General features: G+C 50.5%; 1 protein-coding gene across 13 annotated transcripts in view; it reads right to left on the reverse strand.

The window, feature by feature from the left end:
* MACROH2A1 (macroH2A.1 histone) overlaps positions 1-12,436 on the reverse strand; it is an 80,219-nt gene that overhangs the window by 47,991 nt on the left and 19,792 nt on the right. For all 13 annotated transcript variants that reach the window (XM_022588850.2, XM_022588849.2, XM_022588846.2 and 10 more), the window contains exons 3-4: positions 1,391-1,497; positions 731-928 (exon numbers count right to left, since the gene is read on the reverse strand). In XM_022588850.2, coding sequence (XP_022444558.1) covers positions 731-928; positions 1,391-1,497 — 305 coding nt within the window. The remainder of the gene's footprint in view (positions 1-730; positions 929-1,390; positions 1,498-12,436) is intronic.

The following is a 12,436-nucleotide window of genomic DNA, read 5'->3' on the forward strand; positions in this document are numbered from 1 at the left end:
ATGTGTCCCAGTTACCCTGGAGTCTCAGACAGGTGAATGCAACCAGCCACGGGTGTGGACCTCCCGAGGGTGGACCAGGAAGATCCTGGCTTGGGATTAGTTGGCTTGCCCCATCCTAGAAGACATTAGGTCACACTCATGAGAAGGTTTCGCTCCCCACAGAAAGATCAGCACCTACGACCTAGTCTCAATCCCAGCTGGGTCTGGCAGGAAGCGCCCAAATAACGCATCTATTTTCCTCCTTAACAAGGTGGTCATTTCAGAGAGCTAACCATCTGAACCATCCCTGCTGGAACAGGCTCGGAGGAGGACATGCAGCCATGGCAACACAATGACAGTTCTGGGCACATCAAGGGCAAGCGGGCAGCTGGCAGCTCTGGGCAGGACTCGGTTGCTGTCGCTCGCACAGGGAAGCTCCTGTATACACATGTCCCATCCCACGGGCGTGAGCATCTCCTGGAAGCGTGGGCACCAGGTCCCTCCAGCCTGGGGCTATCTGCCCCAGCACCTCCCCACATCCCCCTTGCCTACAGAAATCTAGTCCCCAACTTGCGTCCAGACTCTGGCCACTTGAGCTGGACTAGCCCTCTGTCACCAGCTCCATTTGTTCCACAGGCCCCCACCCCAGAGGGGAATGAGCCCTCAGTAGGAAGGGGAGCCCGCATGACCCTGCCTGCCGGCACCCGCCCAGCCCCACCCTCCACACGTCCCTGCCAAATCACCTACGCACCTTGGATTTCCGGGCCCCTTTCTTGCCCCCTGCTTTCTTAGACACGGGCTTCTTCTGGGACGGAGACTTGGCCTTTTTGGCTGGGGGTGGTGTGATGATGGCTTCCAACTTCCCTTTGGATCCTCGTTTCTTTGCTAGCAACTCCGGATGGATGTTTGGTAACACTCCCCCGCTGGCGATGGTGACTCCTTTTAGCAGCTTGCAGGAAAACCAAAGTAGTGGATGGTGAGTCAGGCCAGCACGTCCGTGACCTTCAAGAACTCAGCCCTGCCCCCACCCCATGCTCTTGCTTTTGGTTGGTAGAGCTCCCTCCTCCATGGCATCTACAAGGAGGCTGACAGGACCCTGGCTCACAACACGGGGAGCAAGTCTTCAGAGTCCCTCACTCGGGTGGAGTTTCCACTCGGGTGGAAGAAAGAACCATCTTTCTTCCAAGGAGAGCCAAATACCTTGTTTCATTCCCCTCCCCCAAACCAATAAAATCTTGGGGAAAAACTGCCATGGGGTGGGGGGGGACGGGGAAGCTGCTAATAGTCCAAAATGCAGTCCACACCCTTGATGGCCAGCCAAACAGCACCCTCCCTCTGGACAGACAACTCTTGGGCAGCAAGACTGCCTGCTGGTGTGTCTGGGTGGGGGAGGGAAAGGAGAGCCCCATACCTGATTCAGCTCTTCATCGTTGGCCACGGCCAGCAGGATGTGCCGGGGCGTGACCCGGCCCTTCTTGTTGTCTCTTGCTGCATTGCCAGCCAGCTCCAGAATCTCCGCTGTGGGGAGCAGAGGGGAAGGGCATGTGGTCACGTTAAAGCATCAGAGAACCGTGTGCATCCTCCCGGATCCCCTGTTCTTGGTGCCAGGAATGGGAACAGGCAATTGGCTTCCCGAAGCAGCTACCCCGAGCTACGAAGCTGCAGGCGGTCTGCCTGGCAACACCTGGAGCCAAGTCACAGAGGTGTTGAGAGGAAAAGCTGAGTGAGACTAGGAAGACCCCTGGTCCAACCCCTTTGTTGTGGACATAAAGACCCTGAAGCTTAGAGAGGAGAAAGGACCACCAGCTGAAGGCCCTCAGTGAGAAGTGGTAGAGCTGAGATTTGAAGCCCTTTCCCAGAACAGGGCTGCCCACAGTCAGCGCTCCAGACGTCACCAGCAACAACCCCGTGGAGCCAGCAGTGTGGCCGAGACTGAACTGTGCATCTTGAGCAACGGGTCATACATGGGTTTACAGGACTTCAGGGGGTGGTGGCATATTACTTAGTAAATTTCTGTTAATGGAACCAATGTTGAACGCCTGTACACTCAGATTCAAAACTAGAAGGATATGACTGGACCCTTTACAAAGTCAATGTCATAAAAACATAAAACAAAAAAGGTGGAGTGTAGTAGATTAAAAGAGGCTACACAGCCACAACAGCCAATTACATATAGTGTCAATCCTTGATGGGATCCTGATTGCAAAAAAAGCTATAATAGTCATTCTGGAGACAACTGAGGAGATTTGAATGTAGACCAGATATTAGACACAAAGGAATTACTGGTTTTCTTGGGTGTGATAATGGTATTACCACTCTGAAGGGAACATCTTGTCCTTAGGAGATACATGCTGAAGTATTTAGGGGTGAAGGGCCTTGGTGTCTGCAATTTACTCAGATAATCCTGAAAAAGTCTACAGAGGAAAACAAATGTGGTGAAATACTAACACCTGTTAAATCCAGGAGTGATGTAAGAGAGCAAGACGTCAGAGAGTTCCTCTCTCAGCTTTCTGTATATTTGACTTTTTCCACAAAATAATAAAAAACCTAGAAGGATATGAGCCTGACTTAGAGTTGGTGCTAAGTTAGAGTTTATTGACCAGTCCTTTGGGGCAGGGTTTGCCAGACAAGAAGACAGGTTCTTCCACAGCACCAAAGATGGGGAAAATTAGGAAGTACCCTTTGGCAAGAGATTTTTTTCTCCTTGGTGGCCCAGTTCTCTTTGTAAGTGTCAACCTCATCACTTTCGCCTCATTTTCTTAATGAGAAATGCAGACTGTCCCAAAATGTATCTTACACCCTCACTTCTGCAATTCTGTCCACGCCACAGCCCTGCCTGTCATATCCACCTAGCACTCCCTTCTAGGCTCAGCTCAAGTCTGACCTCTTCCTGGTACTAAAGGATTTCTAATATTCGAAGTTATGTTGCAAACACTAGATGTCTCCAGCAAAGCGAAAACTCAGAATCATTATAAAATAACTAGGGAAAAAATTCTAGCTACATTAAAACCATGTATTTAAAATTTACAATATTACATGGTTTCTGTTGTTAAGGGGTACTAACAGCTGAACCCAATGCAAAAACTAGTCTGTGTGTCAAGCTGAAAAGCTGCTTGGATACTCACACCTGCATCACACGGATTCAATGCCTAAATCCAAGGCAGGAATTCATTTACTCAATAATCAATCACTGCACTGATGATACTTGGACACCAGAGGCAACTGAGGCCCCTGCCTGCTTGATGCTCCCAGGCCATAGGGGTCCCTCACCCTGAACGTCACATGAACAAGTCACTAGAGTGAGGCCCGGGGAAGAAGGGGAGATAATCAGTACACTTCCCACCCTCATCCATTAGTCTCCACAGGGCTGTTTCCCATACAGCCTGAGTACAGGCCCACCTGTCAATTTCATGGAAGCTTCCCTATAACTGATGGTGACTGTGTGTTCCGAAGCCCAGAGGAGATGACCCTGTCACGGCCAAGCAAGAAAGCGTGCTTGGGATACCTAAGTGACCTGATGCCCATGTGCAGAAATGAGCCCAGCTTGGCCTCCATTCTCCCACGTTCACGCAGGAGGCAGCACATCTGCAACACTATTGTCCAACTCACTGCCTGTGAGGAAGTGAGGCCGGAGCCTGACGCAACAGGAGCCTGACCCTAGGAGTAAGGGCACAGGAAGGAGAGCCAGCCACAGCCAGCCCAAGGGACAGGAAGGCTGGAGAGGGCAGCTGGCACCGCTGAGCTGTAGCCCACTTGGCTGGCTTCCTGGCCTCCACCACCCCCTCACCTCCCCAGCCTTCCTCCACTTTGAGGCCACAGGAAACGCGAGGCCATCAGTATCTACAAAGCCAGAATACACAGGAGGAGGCTGGGGTATTACAACCTTCTCCCCATCATGTGCTAAGAATGCTTTACCTGGCCCTCATTTAAAAAGAGAGAGAGAAAGAGAAGGAGAGAGAGAGACAGAGAGAAACCCACAATAGTGTCCTAAGCCCATCCATTTGGCAAGAAGATCGTTTGAAATTATGGTTTCTCGGGGAAGTGGAAGTGGCCTGTTTTCTCTTCCTGCCCAGCGTGTTGGTGCAGGTTCTCCCCAAGAGAAGGCACAGCGGCCGCTGGTGGAGGCTGGAGGGAGGGGCAAGTGGTCGTTTTATTTTTGGCATCACTACTTTATGTTTTGTGCGGTGAAGCTGCGGATAATGAATGCAAAGACCTGGAGGGTGGAGAGGGGTCACCAGAACTCCAAGTGTGTCTGGGCCCCTGATTTGGGTGAGGGACAGGCAGTATGTAACACAAGCAAGTAAAGCAGTGCACTGAGCTCTAAGGAGCGCCCACAGCTGAGAAACAGGACGATCAGTTCTCCAAGAACTCCCCTGGACTACCACTAGCTCCCCCTCCGCCGCCACTCTCACATTGTGTCTGCGATCGCAAATAGTTTGAGTTTCTCCACATGGGAAATGTCAAGGACTGTGCTCGCTTACTGCTAATTCAGCCTGGACGCAGGGAAGCCAGACTGGATCCACCTGGGAGTAAAACAAGGTGGACACGGAGGGGCTGGAGAGGTGTGTGGAGTGGGGTGAGGAGTGTTCGAATTCCTCAGAAAGAGCTGGGCTGGGGTGTCCTTCCTGTCATTCCTCTGACTTCTTCACCAAGGAGCTAGAAAATCCAGGACTCCTTCCTTTCTGCAAAACCCCAGCTCACCTGTGATCTGCGAAGACCAAGATAACTGGCCCTCCCACTCCCTATCTTCAAAGAGAGGACCCTCAGCCCTGTGGGGAGGGAGGGAGCTGCGTCAAGTGGGGAAACAAAGAGGGGCAGGGATTCCCATCTTGGCTGGTTGCGCAAGAGCTTTATCTTCCGTTTACTCCTGCATGTTTTCCAGTTGGATAGTTACCACCGCAACGGCTTCGGTCAAGGGACACACAAGAGGGAGCACCTCAGAGACACACCTTTTATGAGAAGTGTGTTCCCCGCTCCGCCCCAGGCAGAGGGCTGGGGAAGTTGACAACAGCCCAGAAAGATGGAGGACGCACTCCTGCTGCGCACAAAAGTAGGAACCCAGAGCACGAACTCGCCCCTTGCCAAGTATTCAGTAATCCCAACCCCCCTTCGTCCTCAGTCCAGTGTTAGAAACGGCAATCATAAAGGGCTTTCCTGGCTGAGAGAGGGCTGCCTGCTGCAGTGGGAGAGGAGAGGTGCCAACTGCCAGCAACTCAACGAGATGGATCAGTTCCCATCTGCTCTCCAGGGCACGTCTGTGGGAGGGCAGGAGAGAGGGTGGTGAGTGCCGAGGAACTGGGGCAGGGCACACGCCACCAAAGGTGATTTCCTGATTAAGTTTCCTTCCTAGTAAGTGATCCTCGGCTTTGCAAATGATAGCAAGGTCAAATTCATGGAAGCCCTAGGCTCAGGGCTGTGCCCGGGTTCCTGCCACTATGCCCACTGCCCGCGGGGATGGGCCCCTCACCCCCACTAGCAAGGGGGCCGCCTCCTGGGCTAGGCCGGAGCCAGCTTCAGCTCTGCCTCGACTTGAATGCAGTCCGTGCCTCCCTACCCGGGAGGGTTTCCTGCACATGATTAATCGTGCATTTTGGAAGGCTTTGTGCATCTCTAAATTTTTTTTGCCTCTGGCTGTTTTAAGAAAAAAGGGATTCTGAGAAAGAGAACCAGGAAAGCAGCACATCTACAGACGCAAAATCTTTTCTCCACAGCTTCCAGAGCTCCATGCTTGGATCCTGCCTCGGAAGGAGGTTCAGGAGCCACAGCCCTGAGGTTGTAACCCAAACAAATGGAACCCGTTAAGAAACCATGGGAGGAACCTGGCAAAGAGCAGTAACGGGGAGAAGAAACAAACCCCTGACCAGGTCCTCCACCCCTCAAGCCAAGTCTTCCTGACCAGTGACAGTCTGATTTTGATACCGCCGACCAGCACTGGGACTGGTGTGGGGCTCAGAGCACGTGGGGTCACTCTGGGGAGGACCCTCAGTGCGGTGAGGTTCCCCAGTTATAAACACTGCAAAGGGGACAGGTTGAATGATGAGCTACACCGGCCACCTTGTGAGGTAGTTTCCTGTTTTAACATCTTTTTGTTTAAGATCTAATTGGCAGAACACCGGAGTGTCTCTGGCTCCGACTCCTGGCCAGGGCCGGTCCCTGGCGAGCGGTGAGTCGCTGGCTCCATCATATGCAGCGGCCTGGCCCAGCGACGTGACCTTATTCTCTCCTCAGAGCAGCAGGCACGGCAGAGGCACCCCTGGGCCCACCATTCCCCAGCCGCGTGGAACGCGATTGTTTTAAGGCCACTTGACGAAATTCCCACAATCTTGAGTAACAGCATTATTTGGCAGCCTTCTCAGCTACAGCCCAGCTGTCTGAACATGAATACCTCTGATAGGTCTACTTTCCAAGTTCACCAAGAGACCAAAGGCTTAGAGTCTTTTTTTTTCCCCCCCAAACGCCTGAACTGAGCCCTATCTGTTGTACTGAAGCATTCTATCTCCCTTCAGGGAGCTGAAGTCATGGTTGGCAGAGTTAGACTCCTAACAGCTAACAGGTGATGTGTGGAGGCCGCACCAAAGGCTAAACACAGACCTTGCAAAGGGAAGAGTCGGGGGCTTCTACAGAACTGCTTGAAGCGTCTCCTCTCACAAAAGCAATACTGAAAAGAACAACCAGAAATCAAAGGAAAGCAAATGTTCACGTAATCCCAAGGAGAAAACAGGTATCTGCTACAAAGCCGACAGCACGACAAGGAATCTGTTTATCGTATTTCCTTCCATTCGTCAGGCTGCCATCGGCAGTTCATTGAGTTCAGAACTGTTTTACGCCATTCTGGAAGGCCTTAACCCAATCAACCCCAATCGGAGAGCGACTGCTAAGCGTTTCCTGCGTCCTGACTGCACCACAGTTTCCAATTCCCTCGGCAGCCCAGAATCCACCGGCCCACATCCCACCTTTTCGGGAGATGAGTGGCAGGGGTTGAAGCCCGCTGAGCCGTCAGCTTGGAGCACCGGGGTCTTGCCTGTGGGCCAGAGCAAAGCTCTCTAGTCTGCCTGTCCCAGGGGCCTCCGAGGAAACAGGGGTTCCACAGAGAAAATAAAAACCTACAGCAGTAATTGAAGGTGGTATGTTCTGTGCAGAAAACAAGGTATTTTGTAAGAATGAACCATTCTGTTGCTTTTCTGCAGATGTTCCGAGTCTCATACAAACTTGTCCACTGCTGTTAAGCCCACATGACAGATCCCCTCCTCAGGGCCCATGAGCCAAGGGCCCAGGAGGCAGCATCTGGTCCATTCTCCCACCTATCCCACAGTCTCCCAGTAAGAAAGAAACACAGCTTAATATGAGAGTTTCTAAAGTAAGCTAATTGTTTTTGGTATTTCAAAATAAAAAATTAGTCATTTTGCATTATTCAGATTAACAAAAAAGAGATTATGATTCTTGGCAAATATTACCTTCATTTAAACTGCCAACCCAGCTTGGTGCGTCAGGAAAGCCTTGCTCTTCCTTCCCCAAGTCTCTAGCGATTCTGCGTAAGCTCACCTCCTAGGTCTGTCTTCAGTGGAGGCAGTAGCCCCGAACAGCACCATGCTGAAGCCGGGGGCGTGCTGTCAAACAGCCTGGGTGTGAATCACAGCTCCTGCACTTTAGCTGTGAGAGTTGCCAAGACACACCTGTGCCTCAGTTTCTCATTCTATAAAAGGGGATGATAATTGAGGTCACCTCTAGGCTTGTGAGGATTAATGAGTTACCAAACGACATGCTTAGAACACTTGGTAAACGTAAGCTCCAAATACTGATGCTACGGCCACACACTTTATCTTTTAAAACAGAGTATAACAGGCTTGATTTCTATGGGAAGGAAACTATACTTTCTTTTCCTCAGTTTCCTCTATCAAAATAACTGGCTGGCTGGCTGGCTGGCTAGGTGGATAGATGGGATGTACGTGAGAGCCAAGAGGAGGAGGAGAGAAGCAATATGGAAAACCTGGCGTTTCCTCCCCTGATAGTTTACCCTTTGCTGTTACACTTAACAGTTTACATATGTTTGAAAAATGCACTTGAACCCGCTTAACCTCGGTGCGCCAGACTTGCCTTGATATTACGCAGCACCCAGGGTGGCCCCACAGGCATCCTCTGCCTAAGGATGGGGTCTGGGGCTTTTGCCTGACTCAGCAGGGGTAGCGTGGCAAGGGCAGGACCAAAGCCAGCTGCTGAGGCAGCACAAGTCAAGGCCCCAGAAGGAAGGCGGAAGGACGAGGTGGCTGGGGAAGGCCAGAGGAACCTGCTCTGACCCAGGGCCTGGCTGACAGCCGGGCAGGGCCCTCTCCCCACCGCTCACTGCTTTCAAGGACTCGAAATTAATTTACAAGGAAATGGTTAATATGTATGTTTGTTTTGATATGGAAAATCACAGCCATTTGTTCTTAATTCATCTCAGGAAGGGGTGAACAATCAAGAGATGTCTGCTGACATGAAATGATTTGAAGAGTGTAATGTAAAGAGGAAACTCATTTAAAGAGCCCTGACATGGTGCCATTTCCCAGATGGACTTTTAAAGGGGAAACAAGGAGCAGAGCAGGGCTTTTGTAGGCTGCCATCCTGTGGGGGGCAGAGGCCATGCCTGTCGCCCGCGCTTAAGCCCGCGCTGACATGTGTTCCTGGAGATGTGGCACAGCTTTGCCTCCTGGGAGTGGAACTGGTGACCAGATCCGAGGGAGACATTTTTTTCTACCCTTTTGGCGCTGTCTGAGTTTATCTTGTGCACAATTTATCTTTTCAAAATGTAAAAAGTAAATTGAAAACACAGCATAAATGAGAAATGGCAACTATGCTATATGCCACCCCACTGGCCTTGGCAACTGTATGTCGTAAGCACCCTCCTGCCTTGACATCTGTCCCAGCCTGCTTAATCCTGCTTCTGGAAAAAAAGATCTGACCACATGAAGACTTTTTAGGTTCTTCCATAACTGACTGTTTTTAGAGCGATATGAGTGTGTCATAGTAGGGGAGGCCCCGAAAGGGGCTGCCGCTCCTGGGGTCACCTTTACTAGCCCAGCCCTGTCTGCCCAAACGAATTCCCAATGCTGAGGGCCACTTGTCTAAGGATTTGCCTAAGCTCTGTTGCCCAGGATTCCACCTCCCCTTCACTAAGAGGACAATGAAGGGACATCGGGCAAAACCCTTTGGCCCTTCAGTCCACCCTCAGCGCTGCTGAGTGCTACAGCCTCCCCACACCCGACTGGGCACTGCCCTCCACTCTGCTCAGGGCGGCCGTCTGGTGCTTCTCCCCCAGGACCTCTGTGTCCAGCTACAGGCAGCACCTCCCACACTGACCAGACTGCCCCTTCCCTATAGCCCAGCACACGTCCCTCCAATGGCCATCACCCTTCTTGTGCTCATGCACCTCCTTCCTGTCAGGGACTACTCGTCCTTCCAGGTCCATCCCGCAGGACCCCTGTCCTGTTTGCCCACAGCAGGCCACGGGGCTGTCTCCTGCCTGACACACCCACACCACGTGCCCTTTGGCAATCACCTGTGACTGCGCAGGGCCCGCTCCTCCGGTGAGTCCACATCTGCCTCCTCGGCCAGGCTGCTGCTCTGGGGAGGACAGGAGCCAGCCATGGAGGCCTGGGCATATCCCATCCTCCTGAGATGTCCACTAAAGGCAGAGGAGATGCAAAGTGCACTGAGTAATCCCAAGCCCCAGGGCTCACCTTTTCACTGCTAAGATTTCAGCTCCATTGAGAGCCTACAGAAATGCTCTTCTAGAGATGAGTTATTGTGCTGAGTGACCTTGGAGAAGTTATTTAAACTCCTCGAGCCTCAATTTCCTCCTAAGCAAAATAGGTGGTTTGAGGATTCAGTGAGTTACCAGATGTAAAGCACTTAGCCAACGCCTTGCACATAGTAAATGCTCAATGTATGGCAGGCGTTTTATTATCTAAACCGTCCCGCCTTTGCCTGCGTGCAAAGCACTGCCCTCTGTGCCCCAAAACTCACATTTTGACAAGCCACGATTTTAATCTGTGAGGGAAACTGCCAGGGCCTGGGGCAGAGGTGGGAGAGCAAAGAAAACAATGCTACTGGAGTTAAAGACCTTCATTTTCTGAATGAACAGCAGATATCGAGTGGCAGCGGTCAATATCCAGATTTACAGAGACAACAGAGAAATGTTAACCAAAGACTGCCTCAGTTACCCATTACCACAGGAAGCATCAATCAGGATATCGACGGCAAAGGAAGCCGATAGATTAGCCTTTTCCAGAGGCCCTGGATTTCCACATGGTCCTCACAGTTCTGCAGGCAAGAAATGTGGGCTCTGGCAGAGAAGGAGCCTCCTTCTATACGGAGGACATATGTAAATGTCTTCTATCAAGGCCATTCGACACATGTCCCCCTGTAGACCGACACATGTCCCCCTGTAGACCCCACAGGCCTCTTGAAGTACCAGGGAACACGTTTTCTGGCCACTAGATGGAGGGCACTTGTCTAAAAAGGAAGAAGGTGGGGTGGAAGATAAAGGAAGAGAGCGGGAGGGAGGGAAGGCGGAGGCAGGGTCAGAGCTGTAGGCTGGCTGAGCAGCCTGGCAAATCCGAGGAGTGTGTGTGTCATCCTCTTGGCAACCAGAACTGGAGGGGGTGGTGGGAAGAGGGAGAGAGAGAGAGGCTGACTGTGGTTAGTATCCTTTGGGTTTGTCTCCTTGCTAGGACTTATTTATAGTTCTGAGAAGTGGCTTTTTGCTGTCATGGTATTTTATTCTGGGTTGACTAAACAGAGAAGCCCTCAGGCAGGGAAAGAAGGTAAGAGAGCTATAAATATATTTTATTAGTTGCTGATATTTTAACAGGAAGATATTGAGAGAAGAGATATTTGTAGAATTCTTACCTACTTCCTCCTCCTCTCAGTAAGTAAGTAGTTCTTTTAAAGCCATTCTTGATGGTCATCCACGGAAGACCCAGGGGGACCTCAAGCACCTCTCCTGGGATGCTGCTACTTTAATCAGGTGGGCAGCTCCTGGCTTCCTCTGTTATTCGAGGTTCAGCTGGAGACCTCCTTTTCTGGCAGGAGTGAGAGATCAACTCTTGAAACACTCCCAGTGCCTTCCTATTTGCCACCAACAGTTGCCCTGCCACCTGCCTCTCCTCAGGCAGGTCTGGTCCACGACGCCCTGGTGTTAATCCTAATTATGCATCATTAAAAAAATCCAGGGGTCTAGTTCAACTCTCATCCTTACCAATTTCCTGGCAGCATCTGACATTACCTACATTCCCCCCTCCAGAAATGCATCCTTCCTCTAACTAGTCTTCTTACCCTTCAACAAAAACCTATGTGCTGAGCCGCTGAGTACACAGTGATGAGGGAGGGGGTAGGGAAGGCATAGTCCCAGCCTTGGGGGTCACTAACATGTCCTTAGGGATGTCTGACCCACCACAGACACTCAGTACAAATCTGCTGAAATCAACAGTGATTCTTCGGACCCCCAGCACCCAGCTCAGCACCTTGTACCTGGTCAGAGCTTGGTAACTCTTTCACAAATAGGTCATTCCAGATGAATTACTAAACCAGTGAACAAGCACTGCAGCATTCAGGCGGTGATGCAGGATGGAAGTGCAGGGATGTTCTCCAAGGTACTGTCCTGGTTTTATGGATTAGAACAAATACTCAGGATCCATGGCAGGCCGTGTGAACTACAAAGCTGTCATCCCGGGGGAAAGCAGCCCCAGGATGGCCCAGGATCCAGGCAGGCCGTCCCTCTCAGTCTCAAATCAGGACTCAAGGTTGGCTGAGGGGACCAGCGATGTTGGGGCAGGTTAGAGGCAGATCAACCACCCTCAGATTTTGGCTCAAATATAAATGTCAGTCTCTGCATATCACATGCACCCATTACATTTACTGTATTTATTTTGAAATGAAAAGGGAGAAGAGTATATTTAGAAACATATACAACATATATAAGAAACTGGTAACACTGATAGTCTCTTGAGAGGAGAACTGGGTGTGTGAAAGAATAGGGAGAGAAATGCATGTCTCACTGTATGTCCTTTGGGAACATGAATTTTGTCATTGGTATGTATTACTTATTAAAGGAAACAATTACTTTGTGTAAAAATAAAAAGACAGGAAAGACCTACCAGATATGAGAAACATATTATAAAGTATATAACTAGATAAACATACCAATGAAACAGAAAAGAAAGTCGAGAAGTAGCCCTAATTATATCTAGAAATTTCATGTATGGTAAAAGCAGCATCTCAGATCACCAGGGAAAAGACGGAATATCCAATTAATTGTGTTGAGACAGATGGGTAACCACCTGGAACAAAATTAAGTTGATCCCTCTCCCACGCTATATATCAGGATAAATTCCAAATGGGTCATAGGAAAAATGTAAAAAATTAAACCATAAAAATACTAAGCAAGAGCATGAGGGAATTCCTCTGCAGCCTTGGAGAG

This window comes from Delphinapterus leucas, chromosome 3 (genome assembly GCF_059928025.1).
Source record: "Delphinapterus leucas isolate spDelLeu-1000000601 "Yukka" chromosome 3, BTC_Dleu_Yukka2, whole genome shotgun sequence".
Taxonomy (NCBI): Eukaryota; Metazoa; Chordata; class Mammalia; order Artiodactyla; family Monodontidae; genus Delphinapterus; species Delphinapterus leucas.